Below are 23,691 nucleotides of genomic sequence, written 5' to 3'. Positions count from 1 at the left end.
CTCTTGACATTAAATTTTAGTGCACTTGTAATTCAAATAATTTCTGAAATGACAAGTTCATGTACAAACAAGGTTGTAAATGTGAACTGTAGCTTTCTGTGGTTAGATAGAATGTAGAAGGATAATTAGGACAGAAAATATCTCATGTTACATGAAATCTGTTTCTGGCCATCAGATATTGATTCATCTAGTCATGTAGTGTTAACTGGATGTCACTAAGATTCAATTTTTATTTAAAGGTTTTATACTATTCACACAGATGTTAAAATGATAAAGATAAAATGAGAACGTTTACTAAAATTATTTCTTATAATTTTGAGTATTTTGTTGTCCAAGTATCTAAAATTTAGATATTTGAATATAGCAGGCAGTTTAAAATTGCTTTGCAGGCATTGGCTTGTCACTCTTATCTTAGTCCTTGGGTCATCTGCAGGTTTGCCAGGATAATCTATAGGCTACGCATTCCTTCAATTCATAAAAGAGCTACAGATTCTTTGAATCATTCTTCTGTGCAGCACAGCTTCCGATCTTTTTTTCCCAGATCCTTTATATCACAGGAATAGATTTTTATAATTTCACAGATGTTAAAACCTTCTGAATTCCCTTAGGTAAATTATTTTATTTATTGTAGCTTTTGCTGTTTGTAAAGCCAATGATTAAACGAATTATTTTTTAAAAATAGGCTTTATATTAATTTATACATTTGTAGCATTTATTAGTGTTCATTGTATTTTTGTTTCATAAAATATTGCTGTTTATGAAAACCACTACTAAGGAATGAATTCAAATAATTTTACCTGATCTTCTGATACCTAGAAAAATTATCTGTTTCTAAACTTAACACAATAATAGAAAATACACAGTCAGTAAATACACAAAATGGGTTTAAAGCATTAAGGGAAGCACTTTCATCAAAGCATATATTAGATGTGAGGTAAATTGCTTTGTTAACATCCTTTGTAACTTAACTCAGCATCAACCTTAAAACTGACTTTGATTTCACAGCTGTGAAATTTAAAATGTGTTAGATTAGTTATTAGGTATTGAATTAAATTGTGAATCTCTGTTTTCTTTGGCTAAATTTGTGTGTGGAGGAGATTTTCACTCTGTGGAAGTCGCTGTTTCTTCAGCACTTCTCACTCTGTGGAGTTGTTGAGTGCATTTTTCACGTTAGCTGGCATTACCATTTGGAGAGCCATTGCCACTGATAATTTGGCTACCTTCATCTTTTGAAGTACTCATGTTATGGCACTTACATCCTGTGGCCTTGCTGTATTGCCAGTGCAGTTGTATCAATCAAGAGCTATCTTTCTACAGTATAATGCTTTTCATACATAGCAAACATTTTTCAGGAAGTATCTGCACATTAAAATCCCTCTGTGCTGTTTCAGATCTTCAGAGCCTTTCTCAACCGAATGTATATAGGACATGTTTAAGATGTTAGTTACTGCTTTTCATAATATATATGAACTTCCTTAGTAGTTTTAGAAGCAGCTGGCATCAAATTCTGCAGAACAACATTTGATAGTCAAGTCCATTGCAGAAAAACTGTTTTAATTCATTACTTATACGTAGAGAAAGATATGCATAGATACATTGAACTGTTAACTTCAAAATCAATATTAAATCAATAAAAAAGAAGTGAACTGCATTTGGTACAATTTCAACGTTGATTTATTATATCATACCAACTGCTCAGACAGAAGATGGAAGATATTTTGAACAGGATAGAAGGGCGAAAATAATTTAAATCTGAGAATTTTAAGAAACCTGTTCTGAAGGAAGTCTTTGTAATAAATTTTTGACACTGAGTAGATAGTCTTTGTGTACTTTACCACATTTGGTTAAACAAGCAAATAAACTATACTAAATTACTGACTTTCTAATTAAAATGCCTGTACCAAATATTCATCTCTCAAACATTTCCTGAAAGCTGTGATATGATTCGTCCTCTAAAGCTTAAATTGTCTGTTAAACTATTACCTCACTACTTGTGACTTTCAAATTAAAATAATGCAAAACAAAACAAGTTTTCTTGACTTTTCAGCAAATGGCTGCAACATACTATTTCTAACTGGCTACTATATTAGGATTTTTACTCAAGACTTACATTTGGGTTCAATGGCCTAAATCTAAAATAAAACCTCACTTACTAACACAGAATAATTTCTAGCAATATTCTTAATCTAGCAGCAGTTTTCTGATGCAAGGCAAGGTTGGTGGTTGAGAAAACAGCCAGATGTCTCTTGCTCCTTGTTGCTCATGTACTGTATGTAATGCAGTTGTGATTCTTCTTATTTAGACCATGCAGCTTACCAATCATGTCTCTCTAAACTGTGAGCTAAGTAAGTACATGGTGAAACGAGAGGTAAAATAAATTTTTAGCTCTTACGTAAACACAAATGAAACATCACTTTATTTTATAAAAATAATTTTGCTGTTATATAAGAAATAGAACTTTTCAAATTTTGTAATATGTAAAACTCCTTTGTTAGTAAATGAGATATTTTAAGCATTAATGGTTTTAGTCAGGTTAGAGTAGTTATCTGAGAGCATGATAATGTAAATATTAATACCAGTTTATTTTCAGAGTATTGGTAATCTTTAGAGGATCCTCAAGAGAGGGTTCCTTGTAGTAATGCACTCGTTTGCAGAATTAAGAGAATTTGCACATTAAATTTCTGAAAACCTAATGGGCAGATTTTAATGAAATTTGCTATGAATATACATTTAAAATTTGTAATTATTGAACTGAAATTTAGTCTACTATGGTTATATGGTCACCTCTCACAGCCAGACAAGTCATGTAGTATGATGACATAATAGGTAAGAGAAGTCCCTGTGTCAGTTGATCTCTCTCCTCCAGCAAGTCAGTTTTGAACTCTGGGATGGTTCTCAGAGGGGGATGGTGAGATGAAATTGCCTGTCCAAGATCATCCCAAACATGCTCTATGAGGTTAAGGTCTGGAGATCAGGCTAACCAGACCATGTTGCAAATATTTTCACTTTCCAGATAATCACCGACCAGCTGAGCATTGTCATCCATTAACAGGAACACAGTATCAGATGCACCTCTGAAATGTCGAACATAGGGCTTTAAGATCGCTTCTGTATACCTCATAGCAATAAGGCAGCCTTTGTCAAACACATACAGGGTGTATGTGGCCATCCAAGATAAAACCTGTACCACCATAATGATCCTTTTCCCCGATCAAGGAAGGATGGTATCTTATTCCAGGCTCTCTCCAGATACAGGTACACCGACAGCCAGTGTCCAGGCTGAATCATGAATCATCTCTAAAATGTACGGTGTTTCTTTGAAGTCTGGTCCAAGGCACATGTTGTTTGCACCATGCTAAATGCACTCTTTTGTAGGCTACAGTGAGCAGAATGCAAACAGCAGGTCTTTTTTCATTACAGCCTTATCCCTTCACTTCAGACAACTATAGACCTTGAAATTTGAGTTCCAGTGGCAATGTACAGCTCACATGGAAGCTGTGAAGCTGTAGTAGTTCTGTGTTGCTTCATTGAAAGTGCCAAATAACAAGCCTCATTCATCATTGTGAATCCTGGTTTACCTTGTCCAGGTCTTCTTGATGTGGATCCACTGTCCTGAAACTGTTTCTACAAATTGTAGACAACACTGGGCATTACATTGAGCTCTGTTGCCACCAGCTCAATTTGATTGGCTTCTAATGACAATTCTCCATCTCATTCTGTCATCCATATGTTTGGGCAACTCATTTTACCTGATACCTTGTAAAATTTATCTAACTCTTGAGAAGAAAGAAAACAAAGAAACATGGCAAATATCACGAAGCACACAAATTGCCCAAAACCTCTCATCCTCTTACATCCCTTTCACAATCACAGCTCTGCATATTTGCACAATTAATACTTTATATTAAATACTTTTTGTAAAAATAAACTTCAGATTTCTTAATTTTGCATACAAACATATAATTGTTCTGGATCTATGTTTGTTCAGGAAATAGATTGTTATTCAGTTTTTAATTTTCTTTACATGTATCTCCTTACTGCTCATATCAAAATTTTACTGGGATGAATTGATGATTGAATGAAATGTAACGCTCTTAAGTGAACCTAGTACTAGATTATTGTTATGGTAAATATAGTGAATTTTAAAAAGCGTATTTATTGTATTGTGGTTTATATGCTATGGACGAAGTAGATTTAATTCAATTTAGTAAGTTTAAATGAAATGCAGTCAAAAGTCTTTAATCCAGTCTCGTCGGGACTTCGGCGATTCTGGATTATCGATTTTTCCGGATTATAGATCATCAGTTTAAATCTGGTAAGATGGCATGCAGAAATTATAAAATTAAAAATATGAAACTGTAATTTATGAAACAAAGAACAAATATGATTTAAAGGGTATCAAAATTTACAAAAAAAAGTTTAATATTTATTTGTTTACTTTATTAAACATTTCTTTCAACGCGCGCGTGCGTAAAGCATACATTACGCATAATCGAAATTAGAAAATTGCAACCAGAAAACTATTTGATGTGTATTCGTGATATTTATAATTACAAGGAATTTGATTTAAATCATATCAAAGACGGAGTACATCGAGATGAAATACTACATTTAGTAAGGAATTATAAGCCAAATAAAATAAAAACCTCTGCCCTGAAGATAAGGATAGTGCTGACAGATCAACTTCCAGTTCACTGTTTGCGGCGGTGCCCTCCCTCCCCCTGCAGAGCAGCGTGAAATCGATAAACATATTTCAGAATGATTAGAGAATCATAGGATAAGCCTTTATCCATTTTTTGCAGCAATTCCACTTTTTGTTTGATGGACATCGGAACATGCTTTCGCTTTGTAGATCCTTTGGTAGCTCCAGAATCGGAAATTCTTTTTGACATAATCGAAAGTTTAAGCTTACTTTTATAAAATTGCTCTAACAGTCTGCAAAAAATAATAAGTCGGATCCAATTAAGGAACAATGCAATCTGCAACATTAACTGAAATAGGTAATTAGATAATTTTAGCTTAGCTTATACCGTCCCTTATACATTAAATGCGCATGCGTAAAGGTATTACGAGCATGCATAAAAATATTTCGCGCATGCGTGAACGCATTATGCGTTGACGCATGCGCAGAAAGTTTGTAGCTTTGAGGTCCGGATTAACGACTTTTGACTGTAATTGAATATTCTGTACAAGGAAGTCGTGGTGTACATGTGAGATTTTTTTTATTTTCTTGTACAAAGTAAAGGAAGTATTGTAATCTCAAAAAATTCTGGGTATCTTTTTTCAACAAAAATATCTGTTTTGACCGCTATCAAATGCAATTTAATGATGTTTTTGCATGATGTTTGTAAGTAAGGACAGAATAAAGGACTCTTTTTCCCCAAATGGATTATGAAATTGATTTAAAAATTGATTCAGAAGAGATTTTTTTCGTTACGTCTGTACGTGTGTATGTATCTTGCATAACTCAAAAACGAGTACCCTCAGAATTTTGAAAATTTGTATATAAGACTGCTATAACATGTAGTTTTGCGCTGCCTTTTTCGGTTGTAATTGGCAACACCAAAAGTATATAAATATATATATGCTATATATACACACACTTTGTTACTTGGCTGAGTGAGTTCAGTTTTTTTTTTTTTCCTTCTTTTATTCTTATATGTTGGTAAACTGTGTATTTTTTGCTTTAAAAATGATTGAATTATGTTATTCTTATTTTCTGGTTAAGGCTTTTATGCCTTTAATTAATCTACTTGCATGCAATAGTTGTAGAATTATTAACAACTGAAAAGTTTTAAGTGCTGCTAAGCCTAATATTTGTTTACCATAACAACTATATTTGTTTACATTTCAAACTTAGCAGAATAGTGAATTAAGCCAGTTTCTGCACCGTCAATGTTTTTTGTCAAATGAGACCGAAAGTAAACTTTGTTTTGTGCATCGAAAAATCTGCATTGTTGCCTCCTGGGCGAAATGCTTGTTTTTGCATAATTCTATTTTAATCGTAAAAATTGTTTAATTGTTGTCTATATTTAGCATTTTATATTTTTCTGTATTTTTAAATTTTTTTATTTCTTTATTTTATTTTATTTTATTTTTATTTAAAATATTTTGAGGTTTTATGCATTTTTGCCTTACTGGGAAGTGAGAGTTTAATTAATTGAATGACAAATCTATCTTTAATGAAATTCGAGAAAATAAGTTTAAATGAAATGCAGCAAAAGAAGTGTATAATTTAATCTTTGGTACAAGGAAGTCATGTGGTCTCTGCATCAGATTTTTTTTTTGGAAGGGTGGCATAAAGGGTACTTTCAGAGAAAATGTTTTGCAGAAAAATTTTACTTTGCTTGTTTACTATGCTTGTTTCTAAATCTTACCATGATTTACAGATGCTTGCTGCTGCTGCTCTGTCTTTGAGTTCTCGTTCATTTGATGAAACCTTAAATGAAACAGAGGTGGTACTAACATTTTACCAGTAAGTGACGTATATTTAAAAATATTTTCATTTCTTAGAAAAAATTATCATGGTAATTTTTCCATAAATTCCATAGCTTCATAGAAATAATTTCTTATGCATTTATTGTAATATATTTTTAAGTATTATAAATTTAGCTGTTTTTAAGAAACCTGAGCATGTAAAAATCTTGCTTTTTAATAAACTGATACCCTTAAGATTTTGCAAAAGCTAGTAATAGCTTTGCCTTATTTTATCCGAATTGTATGTGGGCTTCTCTTAAAAAAATTGTTTAAAAAATCAAATTAGCAATTTATTGTACAGTCAGGGGAAAAAAAAATGTTGCTGTGAGTATTATCTATGGCCGAGTGGCAAAGATAGCTGAATACTGGTAGTTTACCCTAATCTGGGTTCAATCCCAGGCAAACAGGTTTCCTGCATGGTTTGTTTTCATGGTTCTTTAACATGAATACAAGCTAGTTTTCCTTAGAGTGTCCTTTACAAAGGCATGTATTTTAAGCAGATAGCCCTGATGTCTTTAATGTATTCAAATAACTTGACCTAGCTTTGTTACTATAAAAACTGAATACAAAGTATTTGTGTAAAACCAATTTAAGTCATCATTAATTTTAAGAAATTGTACCATTTCTCTTTTGGATAATTTGAGTTTCTTATAATCTTGGCATTTCAAAATTTTGTTTCTAATTTATTTCTGAACAATGACATATTAGAAGTATAAAAAGCAGGAGCATGATTTAATAACTTTTTTGGAGACTCTTTGCAATGAGCAGTTTCATATTCTCACTCATTTATGGAAAAGAAGAGAGCACATAGCAGCATTATAAAAATTCACTGAATGTGTGTTAGTTTATAAAATTTTTAAAAAATCAAGAAATAGTTAAATTCATATAAAATTATCAAAATAATTTCATAATGTTAAAAATATTTACAAGGTAAAGTAAAAATTGTGTAAGCGTGTACTGAAACTGTAGTCTGAACTTGGTATGCATATTTTAGTTAAGTATGTAAAATAGTTTTAAGTTAAGCAATTATGATAGACTTATTAGTTTAAGAATTATTCTCCAAAAAAATTAAAGATTTAGAATATAAAGCAATTCATAAGCAATTAGTATTTAAAACAATCTTTTAAAAATAGTATTGCTAAGTGTGGGGAAAAAGTCTTGATATGATATTATTTAATAAATTGCCATATCAGATTTATGGTTTTGTTTAAGGAAGGAAAAGCTTAATTATTCAACATAAAGCTTTGTAAATATTGGTCCGCCTGCACATGAAGCTTGCAGCAAATATTTGTGTTGCGTGACAATATTTTAAAAATTTATCAAGATGCTAAATGTATGCATTGAAAACAATAGAAAGTATTTTTTATATTTGGTAAATATAAGAATATAATTAATATTTTAGTCCTCACAATGTGAACATATTTCATTGTTAAAAAATTTTGCTGGAATACAAATTAAAGGTTCATAAATTAAGAAGTACTTTATCTTATATTCAGTAACATGCATGCATTTAATACTGGGCTAATTTCATGGAAAACCCAGAACCGATGCCAGAGCTCATATGGCGAGCCAGAGCTTGTATGCTGCACTGGGCGGCAGAATTTACTGAAGACAAGATTTTTGGAATTTAGAGAATCACAATCAACAAAATTAAAGGATGAAACTATTTTTATAATTTAGGGAAAGCACTGTGATCCAAAATTTAGGGGATGCAAAAATTTAGAACTTAAGCGGTTATTAGCACAATTAAGTACCCGCAGAGACTGCATTAGGTGGTATGATATCTAGCCCAAGCCTTCAAGAAGCCTTACGTATATGTGGGAATTTATTTATTTCAGGATTCAGATAAGCCATAAACATGTGCAAGAAAAAGACTCAAGTGTAATAAGTAACTAATACAATCAGGCTTAATTGTCTCAATACGTATTAGAAGCAAGACAAAATTTAAAAGACAACTTGTCTTTCATCCCCAATCTTGTGATACATTATTGCTATGTGTAGCTTAAGCTAGGCTAAAATTATACTTTAGTGATTCCAAGGAATTTCAGCCAATATAACAGATTGTGCTGTTCCTTAACTTTCTGATTTGATCCAGCTTAATTATTTTTTGAAGGCTCTTTTTATTACAGCAATTTGATGAAAATTAAAGTTTCAGCTTTTGATCATGTCGAAAAGAATTAATTCTGCAGTTGTTAACAGGCTGCACAAAGCAAAAGCATGTTTTGATGTGCATTATACAGAATGTGGAACTTACAGTTTAAAGAATGTATACAGAGATATTTGTTTTATTGCATGCATTAATAACATATTACAGATTTCATATTTAGTTTGCTATTTCAAGTAGAATTGTAATTAAAATTGTTCCATTTCCCCGTGCAATGCAGCACGGGACATATTTCAAGAGAAAGCTACGTCGAAAAAGTAAAAATACAGGAGCATGTGCATTTAATAAATAAATATCTCATAATTGCTTTTGCTTTCCAGAAACCTTGAGAAAGTGCTAGAAGCTTCTCATGACTAATTAAAAAGCTTATAAAAGCCAGAAAATAAAACACTTGCCCCAACAGCACGGCACATCGCTGCAACATTAAAAAATGTTGTAGGAATGGCTTAATGTCTGCTTTTTGCGACGTCACATTATGACATTGTTATCAAGTCACACTGTGACATGGATGCATAGTTGTGCTGTAGTCTTGTTGTGAAATTATACTGTGTTATTGTTATGAGGTCACACTGCGACATTCATGTAACAACTCATTTCGACTTTAATATAAAGCCATAGAGTGACATGAATGCAACATAATAAAGTGCCATGAATGCAGCATAATAAAGTGCCATGAATATACTGTCACTAAAGATGTAAATGGATTTCACACAACACTAGATTACTTTCTAAATGATTAGAGTGATGAACTCCTATTTTAGAGAACAGGTAACAACTACAATGTTTTAATGGTCCAGTAAGGTATACTTTTCAAGGTATTAAAATACTTCTGTAATATTCGAAATTTTTATATAATTGAAAATATCCAATATAATCATTTGAAAGTTTCTCATCTTACTGAAGTTGTATCTCACCCTACTAAGGTTATATAACTGTAACCCATTTATGTTAATTACACATCGGTATAAACTAGAATGTACGGAAAATGCAGAACGTATTACAATATATGTGATGCTAAAGTGATCATGTGGTCATTCTCTAACCGTATTACATTGCTAATACTTTTGAGTATAAGCTGTCTAGAAGCTACATAATTTTGCTTTCATTCTTTAGAATTTAATATTTAAAGACAGTTCATATGTTTCCAAAATTTCTAAATTGTATTAAAAATCTGAGTTCTTATTATAACTTATTAAAAATTTAATTTTATTTCTTAACACCTTCTCCCCCCTCTTTCAAAATAGAAATATTTCAAAAAATATTCTTTGGCTTGCAATGTTTATAATAACTATATTTCTTAATACCTTTTTTCTCCTCATTCGTTAAAAATCCTTTATTTAATCATCACATATGGAGAGTAAACACTTATTTTATACTGATTGAATGATAGCAGTAATATTTAATATATAACAATTGAAAATTTAAAAATTATTATTAAGAATGAAGCGATTATCAATGAGAAAAATACCAGAGATGCATGAGCTTTATAGAAGCACGAGCAAAATCAATGAAGATTTTTTTTGCTATCCACAAATTTCTGCAAACGTACAATGAAATCAGGGCATTTGGAATTATTTTAATACGATTTTTCAGAGCAAAGATGAGGATTCAGAAAATGTGTTTTGATGTAAATATGAGGTTACATGAGATACAGACATACTTGCTATCCCTCTCCTTTAATATAAACACGATTCAGTTTTTTAATTTAAATAATATGAAGATATCATGTTACAATGCATACTTTCAAAAAGTTATTAATTTAATCTAAATGAATTTGTACAACACAGCCCTGCCTTTTTTTGGGTGAATCAGGCATTTGAAAGTGGTTGGGCACATATACTTTATAAATAAGAATTTGGAATGTAATAAAAATATTTAGCAGAAGCAATTATGAGATTAGTTTCAGATATTTAAATCTGACGATAAAGCCCTGATGCTTTCCTTTCTTTAAAGTACTTCAGTTTTATTTAAAGTTTTCATTTGATTTCTTTATTGAAATCAGAAATGATTTCAAACTGTTAAGATGTCAAAAAGGCATTAATACATGTTTTCAGCAATTATGTTATAGTTTTTTTACTAGACGAGAATTAAAAAAACAGTTTCTTAGTATACTTTTAACTGAAGAGAAATAGATTATTTGATTTCTTTAATATAAAAAAATGAAAACACAATGTGAAATGAAATATGAAAACACGTTTATGCCTTTTGTTTTAGAAACTACGCAATTAAAACTGAATTTTTGTTATTTACTTAAGTTCAAATTGAAATTGGCTGTATTTATGAAAATAAAAGTAATTCCACTACTTAATTTTATAGGAATAACTTTACAACTTTTGTTAAAATTAAAAAATAATGAAAATATAAAAGTCCTACCCCTTACATTGAAAGAAATATTTGTTTGTCCCACAGTATAATGCAGTGCAATTATACGGAGTTTTCAGAACCTTCGATTGACTCTCCAAGAATTTTTTTTCTGTTATAAAATTTCCAAAGAAATTTATTTGCTTATTTAAATGCAGCAAAGAATTGAGGTCTGTCCCAATAAAAAAGATTCCATGAAGTTATATTTTACCTTAAAATCAGGTTTTCTTCGCCTGTTTGGCAAAGACTTTACTTTAATTCATCAGTGTTTTATAATATGCGAATTTCCAAGTTATCACAATGAAATTTTAAAATTCCTTTGTGAAAGATTCCTTTCTTAATTTTTCTAAGCTTTTTAAATACGTTTGCAGAAATTAGTATCTTTTCAATGTCTGTTTCTGCAAATGATACATTCATTAAAGCAAAACTAGATGTGAAAAGCTTAGATAATTAAATTAGACGTAATTAGAGGGTTAGATGTAATTTTTAAGTTTATAATAACAAAATAAAATATATTGTTTGCAGAAGTGAAATGTATTAATTTAAAATAAAATTATTATTTCAAATAAACTTTATCGGTGAAGCTTAAATATGCATTTCGATTTATAGTTATTTTCATTACATTTATAAAATTGTTTGCAATAGGTCAAATTTTCTTAAAATACAATTTTAAATTCGGTTTCTTTATAACATGAAGTAACTTGCACTTTTAGAGACAAATTAATATTAATTTATACTCTTTTGTCACAAGTGAAATTTTAACTTCCTTCATATATATGAAATGTAATTTCCTTATTTTTATATTGTTTTCATTTAAATAATTTATGTACCTATTTAAAAAATTAATACATAAATATATTCTTTTAATCTTTTAAGTAACAAATGCATTTGCACAGGTTTTCATGTTTTTCTTTAAAATGAATAACAGTTAGTTTTTTTAGAAAGTCCTCCACAAAGGCATCCCTTCTCTTAAGTAGGCAGTCTTTGTATGTTTTGCCATATTTAAATAATTTGACCTAAACTGGAAAATATTTTTCTCTAACTAAATCTCTTAATAAGGAAATTGGATTACTTTAACAACACAAATATGTGTAAAAGTGGGACATAATTTGCGGAAAAAAAAAGATCTGATATAATAAATTTTAATACTAATCTCGAAATTTACATATAGGAAAAAAGTAGAAAAGTTCAGTGCTTTAAAGTAATACACCATTTATAAAGTTATAATAATTAAAAAAAAACGTGTTCTCTATAACTAAAACGAGGTTATGAAAGTATGGCTTCATTTATAATGTGGTGGTAACCACACATGGAAGTAAGTAATTATTTTGTGAATAATTTCGAGAAATAGCTGAACTCGATGAAAGTACTGCACTTAAAAGGCATAAAATCAATTCTTTTTTCTCATTATCTTTTAACATTAAAAACAACAAAAAGTGAATTATATCTACCAAATAAAGACTCCCTAAGATAAAATTTCTAAGCAGCGAGACAAAAATAAGATGACTTTTGATAATGGTCCTTGCTTCTGTACTCTTTGTTATACAAATAAAAGTTAATCTACTGCCAGTATTTCTTTTTGTTTATAGCATTTAAATTACACTTTATTATTACATATTAATTATTACTGATATCATTCACTTCAATGTACAATAAACAGTGCTTACCTAAAAATGTAGCACAGACGATGTGTTCAGTGAACAGAACTAAAAAAATGGTCGCGAAAATCCTTAAGACAAACAAACGCTTTGCAGATAACAAACTCTTTCGTCAGTGTCTCTTAATAACACAAGATACGACAGAATGTGAATCCATTAGCCACAGAATATAGATCAATGATTTTGAAGTAGCACATCAATAAAAACACGCTAAAAACTGTTAGTATTTTTAATAAAAAAAGAAATAACTAAAATTGCAAGCTATTAGTATAAAAGAATCATTTATTTAGAAAGGTTTACTGAAACACATAGCAATGAATCGGGGGGGGGGGGAGGTCAGTGCGCAAGAATACCTCCCATTAAAGAATAAGAGAAAAACAACTGCTACCTTGATACTTGTTATCAAAGTAGTTTTCTCTCCAATAGATAATTTACCCCTAATAATTTAGATAATTAACTTGTTGCAATCATTTGCGAGGTTGAGACCTTGTTGACCAAAGATGTGCATTTGAGTGTTAACCATCGAAGTTTCAACTCTAATTAACACTCGAATGCCAATTTTTCGGTTTTATCCATTTCATGCACTCTGTGCGAGTTTGTCACTAAACTGATTGTGCAACATTTGGTCTCATTCATTCACACTCCTAACACTGTTGTAAGTTCAGATTGGAATTCTAATATTATTCTTTTCTGCCTCTGAGTGGAATGCGACCCTACGTTATATAATAATTATTACTCATCTGGATGAGTACTATCACCCCTCTTAATTTGTAAAAGTAATTTAAAATCGCCATGTATATATTAAAAAGCATATTAGCATTTGCTTACCACTTGGGTTGGTGTGTTCAGCTTATAGTTTAACTGTGATCCACAGTTCTGTCTCTTTCGACCATTTTTTGAAGATAGTTATGGCTGCCTATTAATATTCTAAAAATCGTAGATATGTCATGAATCAGCCATCTGGTCACTATGTGAAGAATAAAAATGATTAAAATTCCGGATTATAGATCATTCCAGATAATGGACGTCTCGATTACGGACTTTGTACTGTATTACCACCCTGTATTATTTTTAAAGAAACAATGAAGAAATTGGGTGTGTGTGTTTATGTTTCTTATATTGTGAAAAATGACGGTACCTGGATCCATCAAGTTTTAGTCCTCCTCTCAAACATTTGCATCTGGAAATACAAATTTTGAATTTTTTTTTATTAGTCACTCCATATTTTTTGTGAATTGTATGAATTTTTGATTAACACTCAACAATTCAAAAGCAAGTAGTAGCAGCAAAGTACGGAATAAAATAATTTCATCACCACATAAAACTATCAGAAATTATAAAGATATGATATTTTTAAACATTTTATGATTTTGCTGTTGAATTGAATTTTTTATTAAACATCTTACTAAGACAACTAAATATTGATATTACGAACTGAGAAAAGACTGAAAAAATAAAGTGTATGCTAACACTTAACAGTGCTTTATATGCTGCTATGCAGCTTTTAAAAATTTTGTGATTTTTGTTGTTCAACTGTGTGCAGTGTAAGTGCGAAGGAAACAATGCTTAATAATAAAGCTTGGGAGGGACGCAAGAGCAAGTATGTACACTGCAATCTTAGTGAGAGCATAAAAAACCTTAATAAATCACTTTTGATGACCATTAAATTCTGAAACCCTACATCTTCCCCCACACACATTCTTTAAGATTTAACACTGCTTTGAGTTATATTTTAGAAAATCATTTTTGATGAACCGTATGATAACATTTCTCATACTTGGGATTTAAAAAAATTGCTATTTACTGTTAAATATTTTCATTTGTATTTATTTTTTAATTAAGTTTTTTAATGTATTTAGTATGGTGAAAGGCGAATATTTGATGGATTTGTATAGTGAAACTAAAATTGACCTTGAAAAATCTCTGAAGATCACTGAGCTTTTCTTGTTCAGAATGCTGGAAGGTCTAACTTCGCACAATATCGCACATGAGGTAAAGAATTAAAACTTAAAAAATAGAGTGAATAAAGTATTTACTTAAATTTGTACTTATTACGTACTTTTAATGTTAATTTCTTTTGTAGTATTTCTTTTAAAAATTGTAGTGTAATTTTGTAATAAGCATGTTTGGATAATTATTCAAACATTTTTGCTGTTTCAGTTAAAAAATTAATATTAGTTTTATGTTCAGAAATGCATTGGGAACTTACATTTACTTTCTTCAGAATTTTTAGTACTTTGCTGATTATATGCACTTCCAATTTCAACATACAATAGAATTTCTGCAATTTTATTTTTTCATGTTTTCAAGTATGCATGCAAACAGTAACCAAACCATGCATGACCATATTATACACATTAGTTGATTTCATATGATAATTAAACATCTTTAAGTCTTTAGAGTTTTCAGAAATGATTTTTGATCCTTAAAGACTTTGCATTTATTTTATGGTTTTGTTTGTGCATTGTTTTCCTGAAATGTGTTTTTAACTTTCTTTCATTAATATTTGTTTGCATGTGCATTGTCTAATTTTTGTATAATTCATTTGACAACATCCTACTGTAGTTATGAAACATTGTTCTTAGAAATTGAAATGTAATTTTACTGCTTGTCTTTGCTTCACACTCTGTGAAAGGTAATAAATGCTCTCCTGGTTGTAAAATGTTGAATAAATTAAGTTTTCATGTGCTTTGCATCATTGACTGAATAATACTTTGACAAAAATTCCTTAATTTTTCTCATTGACATTTCCATCACTTTCCTGTTACTGCCATTCATTATCAAAATTAACACTTTAAATGAATATAGAATTCACACCATGTAGCATATAACAAAGCCATCACAGATTGATGTTGTACAAAATTGATGTTTGTGAATTTTGTTTTGGCCATCCTGAACAAGAACATTTGAAGATTGATGTTTTTGGCCATCCTGGAACAAGTTTTGAAACTTCTGATTGTTTTTCGGACAGTCTTTGAAATAGGTGTTATTAATAAAATACAATCTTATTTGCAATGAAAAAAAAAAAAAAAAGCTTCTTAAATTTCAATAAATCTTGTAGCCATGCTTTGATTTATTGGGAGGGAAATGTGACCGTTAAGAAGGTCAAAGTTCAAACTTCATAAAGCTTAAGATTTCGCTCGCTCTTATCTGAAAATTAATTCTTCATGGGAAAGCTCAAAGACATGAATAGGTATTTGAAAAGGTTGAGGATACTCTAAAAAATATCTGTGGACCAATTGAAATTTATCTAAATGTTGAGAAGAGAGGTCATCTGCTTTAGTGCTATTAGAAACAAGACAGACCATGCAAAGCAATCCTGTGGCAAAGAAATAACTATCCAAATAAAAATAAATCAATAAAATAAGAGAAGAATAGTGGTTGGCTGTTGAAGCAGTTTTTCTGTTAGATTACAGTTTCTAGCAAAATGTAAAGCATATCTACTAATTTTGATGAATTTTCATAGCTTTTATAAAAGCTGCACTATTTAAAGATCTTATGTGCAGAATTAATTAAGAATTTAACATTTTTTGCAAAGGTACTAAATTTTTTGGCCACAATTTGCAAAGAGCGCTGAGTAGGGTTGCTGCTTTAGTGCAATTTACTAACAAGAAGTTTCATGTCACTGTTTTAAAAGGTTGCCATAATAATAAGAAAATACCTTTTTCCACTTTTGATACCAAATGTTTTTTCTTGACACAGTTCTATCTCCTTTATTTTATTTTTTTTTTCTATTAAAAACCATGGAAAACTGCAAAAATGGTTTTATTCTCGTCATATAGACAGGCATCCATAGAAAGGAATCTCTCTTTTAATAAATGTATTGAAAACTAGCAGTTCAAAAGATTTATTTTGCATATCTGAATGCATAGTATATCATCTCTGAACTTTTCGAAATTTATTCTGAGCACTGAAATTGCATAAAAAAGATTAGCAACTTCTGCTGCATGTTTTAGATATATGCAGTTTTTTAGAACAACAGAATTTTTATTTATATCCAAAAATTCAAAGATGAAAAGGGAAATCATCGAGGAAAAATTTAATTACATAAAATCAAAAAGTGAAAGGAAATTTTCTCAGGTACTCATGAAGATGTTAACAAATTAGCATATGATTCAGAAACTAGTAAGAACTTTGATTTGTTTATTTGAATAAGCGAATTTAGTAAATGAATTAGTTATTATATTTTATTTGAATAAATGAATTAGTCTGATGCATTTGTTGAAATTGATGAAAGCAGATTTGTTTGCAAACATATAGGTATATAAGCATAGTATAAGAATTAATGGAACATGGCTCATAGTAAAAGAGCGAATGGAACCTGGCTGCATGGAGGCAATGAAAGGGGGTCTGACTTTTTCCCCCCTTGCTTGTTGATTAAAGAATGAAGAAAATTCTTCTCAAGGTTATTAAGCGAATCATAAAGTAGGGTTCAGTAGTTGTCTGTAACTGAAATGCACGTAATGTCTTACAAAAAGGTTTTATGCACCTTTCAGTCAGTCATACTATGACATTTAAGAACTGTGTTTCCAGGGTTCACACTGACTCAATTAAACGTTTGTAGATCTCCAGTAGAATGCGTCTAGATGGAACTGACTGCCCAATTCTTTTGAGATCAATGTCTCGGAGAAATATCTTAGGACAGGATGAGGTTTTGCAGAGATGTATAGAAATGTGTATATGAAAATAGTATAATTGGAGGCTCTGGTGCAACTGTTTTAATTGATGAAATCACATTTTGACAGCAAGAATTTAACCATAGTAAAAGAGTTAATGGAATTTAACTATGTGGAGGCATATAAGGGATCTTTTTTCCCTCTCCAAGCTTGTTCAAGGAATGATGAAACTCTTCTCAGATTTATTAAAAGAAACATTAAACAGTACTCTATAATTGTCTCAGATGGAAGGTGTAATTGTCTTTAAAGTGAAGGTTTCATACACCATTCAATCAGTTAGAATATGATATTGCAGAGCCCTGTTTCTAGTGCTGACACAACCTGAAAGGCTTATGGAACTCCATTAGAAATCTTTACATGGAACTGACCACCTGAGATTTAGTTTCTTTTGATATATATGTCTCAGAGAAGTGTGCAGTATATAGGATGAGGTTTTGCAGAGAGCTATGTGTAGAAATGTATGTGTGCAAAAGTAGTTTGTTTGGAGATTCTGGTGTAGTTGTTGGAACTGAAGAAAACAAGTTGGGAAAATGAACATATAGTTGTAGTAAAAGAATGAATGGAACCTGGCAGTCTGGAGGCATTGAAAGGGTATCTGATTTTTTGTTGGGGTTTAGGTTTATGATTAGAGAATGAAAAAAAAACTCTCTTAAGTTATTAAACTGAATGTTAAGCAAGTTTCTACTCTTATAATCGTATCACATAGCTGGAATGCATATATTTATCTTGAATATAAAGGTTTTATACACATTTCAGTCACCCATAGTATGACATTAAGGACCTTCTTTCGAAGGCTTTCACAGATTTGATCAAGTTTTCATGGAGCTCCATTAAAATATGTGTGTACTGAATGATCACCCGGGATTTTTTTTTTTTTTTTTTTTTTTTTTTTAAGGTCAGTATCTGTATAGAAATTTATCTGTGACAAAGTGACCAACCTACTCGGAGCTTTTATCATGTCAAGTGGACTATGAATGACTAGGACTACTGATTGTTTAGCCATAGTTAGGACTACTGATTGTTTAGCCATAGTTTGCCTACAGCTTCAAGTAGACTTGCTACTTTGGTACAGATTATCAAGAAAAAGGCTGGTAGTGCCATTTAAATAATGGGGGCTATAATGATTTGGAAATATCTTTTCTATTCCTGCAATGTTTAATTTCCTTTATTTTCTATTTTTGTGATTTTCCATATTCAAAAGTATAGAAAATTGAGAGAACATATTTGCTTGTTATAACTACCTTAAAATAAGGCTTCTTGGGGTGATTAGTTAGCATTATAAGGTATGATGAAAACTAGTTTATTAACAAAACAACACCTACATAAATAAAACAAAAAATTTTGATGTTGCATTGTTCATGTGAAGAGTCCAAGTCTAATGAAATATTCATTCATTTGAAGTTATAACATTTTAGACATAAACAGGAGCTATATACCGTACATTCCTACGTATAACACACATTTTTAATACAAAAAAATAAGATGAAAATTTATGTGTTACATGCTGGATTTAAAAATACAGAAAAGATGAGCATACAGAAGTTAGGTTTCTACATCTCCTTAAATGCTGTTTATTTAAATGAAATGATATACCTTATAAACTTAAAAATTTTGATTGTCGGATAACTTGAAAAGTTCATTATATTCTACTTTCATTGTATCTTCAGACACTTTACTGAATTCTGTTCCATCTAGATTATTTGAAATACTACATTTTTTAAATGACTTTTGAATTATGCCAGGCTGAATTTCATTCCATACTTTTAGTATGCACTCGTACGCTATTACTAGACTGGCATGATGTAATAGCATTTTTTCACCTTCTAACAGTCACGTATTTCACCATCATTTTAAATTTTCTTTGAAAGTTTTATTGATACAAATGTCCAAAAGCTGAAATAATTCTTATAGGTGTATGCTATATGCCGAAATATACAGTATGTAAGATGCATGGTCATTCCTGACTGAAATGCAGCCATAATGTACAACATTTCTATGCTGTGCATTAGATAGGCCAGGATTTAATGTGCTAAGAAAATTTATTCACAATGAATAATATTTGAAGCTCCAGGAGAATGTTAGGTGAAGGTTACAGTAATGTAAGTCAACATCCAAATACATTCCATCCAAGTTCTGTTGGATTTAAATTTGGAGAGTATGGGAGGCATTCCAACTGCTTTCTTTGCTGCAAATTCTTTGGTTTTCAAGATAATGCACTAGTACAATGTAATGGGCATGAGCATTATTGTTCATTAGAAGAAAGTTATTACCTACTGTACATGTAAACAACTTGACATAAGGGTCAAGAACCTTATCTTTGTACATTTAGCATTCGTAATTGCACTGGTAAAAATGTGTAGGTCAGTGTTTCCATGCGGAATGATGTTCATCCATACTTTGTCTAATAATTTGTGCATTTCCAAATCATGATGATGATGGTGGTTCTGTGAATTTACTAATTTTAACACTTTTACATTTTTAACAATATTTTATGTTCACTATATACAGAGCGTATTCTTAGGCTGCCGCCTTCAACAGGAACAAACTTTATTTTCTTCCTTAAACTATGTGAGCAACAGCACCCTCTAGCCTTTTCCTTCAAATTACACAACACTTCCCACCTGAACTCAGTGGTGAGTTCATCTTTCAATAATATATTCTAGAATATTCAATTAATATTTCAACAATCAATCTTAGAGAAATGGTTAAATATAACAAATATGCATACATAATTATAAGCACATAAATTTTACAAAACATTAAATGATACCTATCTGCAAGGTCAAGAGAATCAAACCTAAAAATACAAAATACAAACATTAGTTAAGTTCCATATTATATAATAATTGTATAGGCCTTTTTAAGGTACCAGTAGGTGTTTTAATTATACAAGATCTTATTTTACCATCTCTGTCTGGCATTAACTCCAAAATTTTACCTATTGTCCAGAGATTTCTAGGATGTTTATTGTCTTGAATCAAGACAATATCATTGATTTTAAAGAGATGCGTTAGAGTGTGGAGGACAAATATTGGCAGATCTCAGATTAAAAAGATACTCTGATCTCCAGCGCTTCCAAAAATGATTTAAAATATCTTGATGGTATTTATATCGTTTAATAATTGCATTTCTTGATCCCATCAAGTTATTTGATGTTATTTTAGTAGCAGGCAGAGATAGTAATTGTCTACCAACCAGAAAATGAGAAGGTGTTTGTGGAGAAGGTTCATTGGGATCGGTAAACACGTAGGTAATTGGTCTACAATTAATCATTGCCTTGATTTTAATGAGCACTGTTTCAAGCTCTTTCACAGTAAGGGATGATCGACCAATAATTTTGCGTAAGCTGATTTTATGGTTCGTACCATACGCTCTCGAAACCCTCTCCACTATGGACACCTCTCAATAATAAATTTCCAATTTATGCCTCTAGCAGAAAATAATTCTTTCACAAATGAGTCACTGAAAGTTTTGAAAATATGTCTTAGTTCTTTGTCAGCTCTTTTAAAAGTCTTGTCATTATCGGAGTACACAGTGGTACACAGTCCTCGGCGAGCTAAAAATCTTCGGAAAACTAGCAAAAAACTTTCATTGCTGAGATCAGTTACTATCTCTATATGTAAGGCATGAGTGACCGCACACGTTAACAACAGCATGTAAACTTTACCTTGCCTGTCTTTCCTATAAAATGGACCGGCGAAGTCCAACCTCGTCACAGCAAATGGAGGCGACTCTTGGATTCTGCCTGGAGGAAGTGGAGCGATATCCTGTACCCCAGGACGAGCACTATATTGTCTGCATATCACACATTTGCTGATGATACTCTTAACACGCTGTCTTCCCTTAATGATCCAATATTTGTCTCTGATCTGAGTTAGTGTCGATTTAACTCCAGCATGGAATACCTTTTCATGCGAGTCTATGATGATCAATTCAGTAAACTTGCACTTAGAGGGTAATAGAATAGGAAGTTTTAAATTCTCGTGACAGTCTTCAAATTGAATGCAACCTTTCAACCAAAGAATTCCCTCCTCATCAAGCCTTGGATTAAGGGAGTAGATGGAAGAATCGAGAATTGATTTTTTATTTGATAACTTAATTATTTCCACTTGATATGATTCTCGTTGCGTAATTTTTACCCAATAATGTTCAGCTGCTTCAATCTCAAAAGCACTTAAAGGTCCATTCTCTGTAGATCTTTTCCGAAGCCTCCCAATAAATCTAAATACATAGGCAGTAATTCGAAGTAATTTTCCTAAAGAACTGAATTTTTCTATATGCAAAATTGGGGATTCGTTGTTAATTACAGGTACAGTCAAAATAATACCTTTTCTTAACTCTAACGATTTTGAATTTGGTTGTAATTTCTTTTGTTTCGGAAAGTTTTCAGTAGGAAAACGTAACCAATGTGGCCCATGCCACCACAGATCATTCTTAACTAATGACTGAGTGGCGGCCAAAATGAAAGGAGATATAGTCAAACCGAAAGCTACGCTACACATTTCCATAATCTTAAAAGAATCATTATTTTCATTAAACCAAAGAAATTTTAGAACCTTCAGCAATTCCTATCATCAAATATTTAAAAAAATTGTTTGGTGATTTAATTGAGGATGTTTATTTTTGGAGTGATTCCGAAATCGCCATTATTTGGATTAAAGGTTCGCCAAATAATTGGAAACCATTTATCGCCAATCGTGTTACAGAAATACAGGGTATATGCAACAAAAAATTGTGAAACCACTGTGAAGGAAAACAAAATCCTTCCGATTTACTGACTCGAGGAATAAGTGCTCAGTGATTAGTTAAGAATGATCTGTGGTGGCATGGGCCACATTGGTTACGTTTTCCTACTGAAAACTTTCCGAAACAAAAGAAATTACAACCAAATTCAAAATCGTTAGAGTTAAGAAAAGGTATTATTTTGACTGTACCTGTAATTAACAATGAATCCCCAATTTTGCATATAGAAAAATTCAGTTCTTTAGGAAAATTACTTCGAATTACTGCCTATGTATTTAGATTTATTGGGAGGCTTCGGAAAAGGTCTACAGAGAATGGACCTTTAAGTGCTTTTGAGATTGAAGCAGCTGAACATTATTGGGTAAAAATTACGCAACGAGAATCATATCAAGTGGAAATAATTAAGTTATCAAATAAAAAATCAATTCTCGATTCTTCCATCTACTCCCTTAATCCAAGGCTTGATGAGGAGGGAATTCTTTGGTTGAAAGGTTGCATTCAATTTGAAGACTGTCACGAGAATTTAAAACTTCCTATTCTATTACCCTCTAAGTGCAAGTTTACTGAATTGATCATCATAGACTCACATGAAAAGGTATTCCATGCTGGAGTTAAATCGACACTAACTCAGATCAGAGACAAATATTGGATCATTAAGGGAAGACAGCGTGTTAAGAGTATCATCAGCAAATGTGTGATATGCAGACAATATAGTGCTCGTTCTGGGGTACAGGATATCTATCACCTTCAGCAATTCCTATCATCAAAAAGGCTTTTTCAACGTCTCCACAAAATGCTACCTTAAACTTACGAAAATTTAACATAATGTCTAGTATATTTGGGTTTAGATTAGGTCCCGATTCAAGGCAGTCAGTTAACGAATTTGTGTCCTCTGTCCTTGAGCTAGCATTATACACAATTTTTACCTTAGTAGTTTCACTAGGTCGTATCACTGCTCGGTGCGGCATAAAATATCCCAAATTTGTATCATTATTCGGGCATTCCTCTACAATTCCTTCTAATATCTGGTTCTCAGTTATATTTTTATATTCCTGAAAAATCTCCGGAGTTTTACTTAGTTTATTGTGAAGGTTTGTGAATCGTTTCTTAGCTACCTTAAAATTATTTCCTAGATTATTCGGACTGTATTTCCAGATTAAAATTACCTCATATCTTCTGTTTTTAAAGTGCAAATTTCTTTCAAACTGGTCTATTATTTCGCAGTCAATATCGGAATAATCATCAGAATCATTAATTCCCATATGCTCTAATTCCCAAAACTCTCTTAAATCTTTCAGTACAACAGTGTTTGTCATTACCGCTAAATTTTCAGAACAATTTTTATTTTTTTTATTTTTCTCGATTCCTGCAACAACCCAACCAAACACAGAACTGACTGTGTACAACCCTTCAGATATTTATTTCTTTCTGAATAAACTACATTCCAGAATTCATCCCCGCTAATTAACATCTCTATATCTGTGTTATTTTTTCTTGAGCAATCCGCGATCTGCAACCCAGACACTCCATAAAGTCTGCAATTTGTTTACTAGGCACACTGATGGGCCTCAAGGAAATAACATCCGAGATCAAACATTCAATTTTTATTTTA

The 23,691-nt window shown here is 31.2% G+C and overlaps 1 protein-coding gene across 3 annotated transcripts in view; it reads left to right on the top strand.

The window, feature by feature from the left end:
• Positions 1-23,691, top strand: part of LOC118193414 (cyclin-Q-like) — a 75,288-nt gene that overhangs the window by 4,857 nt on the left and 46,740 nt on the right. For all 3 annotated transcript variants that reach the window (XM_035364494.2, XM_085824956.1, XM_035364495.2), the window contains exons 3-4: positions 6,390-6,475; positions 14,520-14,652. In XM_035364494.2, the coding sequence (XP_035220385.1) occupies positions 6,390-6,475; positions 14,520-14,652 (219 nt within the window). The remainder of the gene's footprint in view (positions 1-6,389; positions 6,476-14,519; positions 14,653-23,691) is intronic.

Source organism: Stegodyphus dumicola, chromosome 10 (genome assembly GCF_044657685.1).
Source record: "Stegodyphus dumicola isolate Sdum_Otavi_A_Nest chromosome 10, ASM4465768v1".
Taxonomy (NCBI): Eukaryota; Metazoa; Arthropoda; class Arachnida; order Araneae; family Eresidae; genus Stegodyphus; species Stegodyphus dumicola.
Note: the sequence above shows the minus strand (reverse complement) of the source record. Positions and strands in the feature narration are given on the sequence as shown.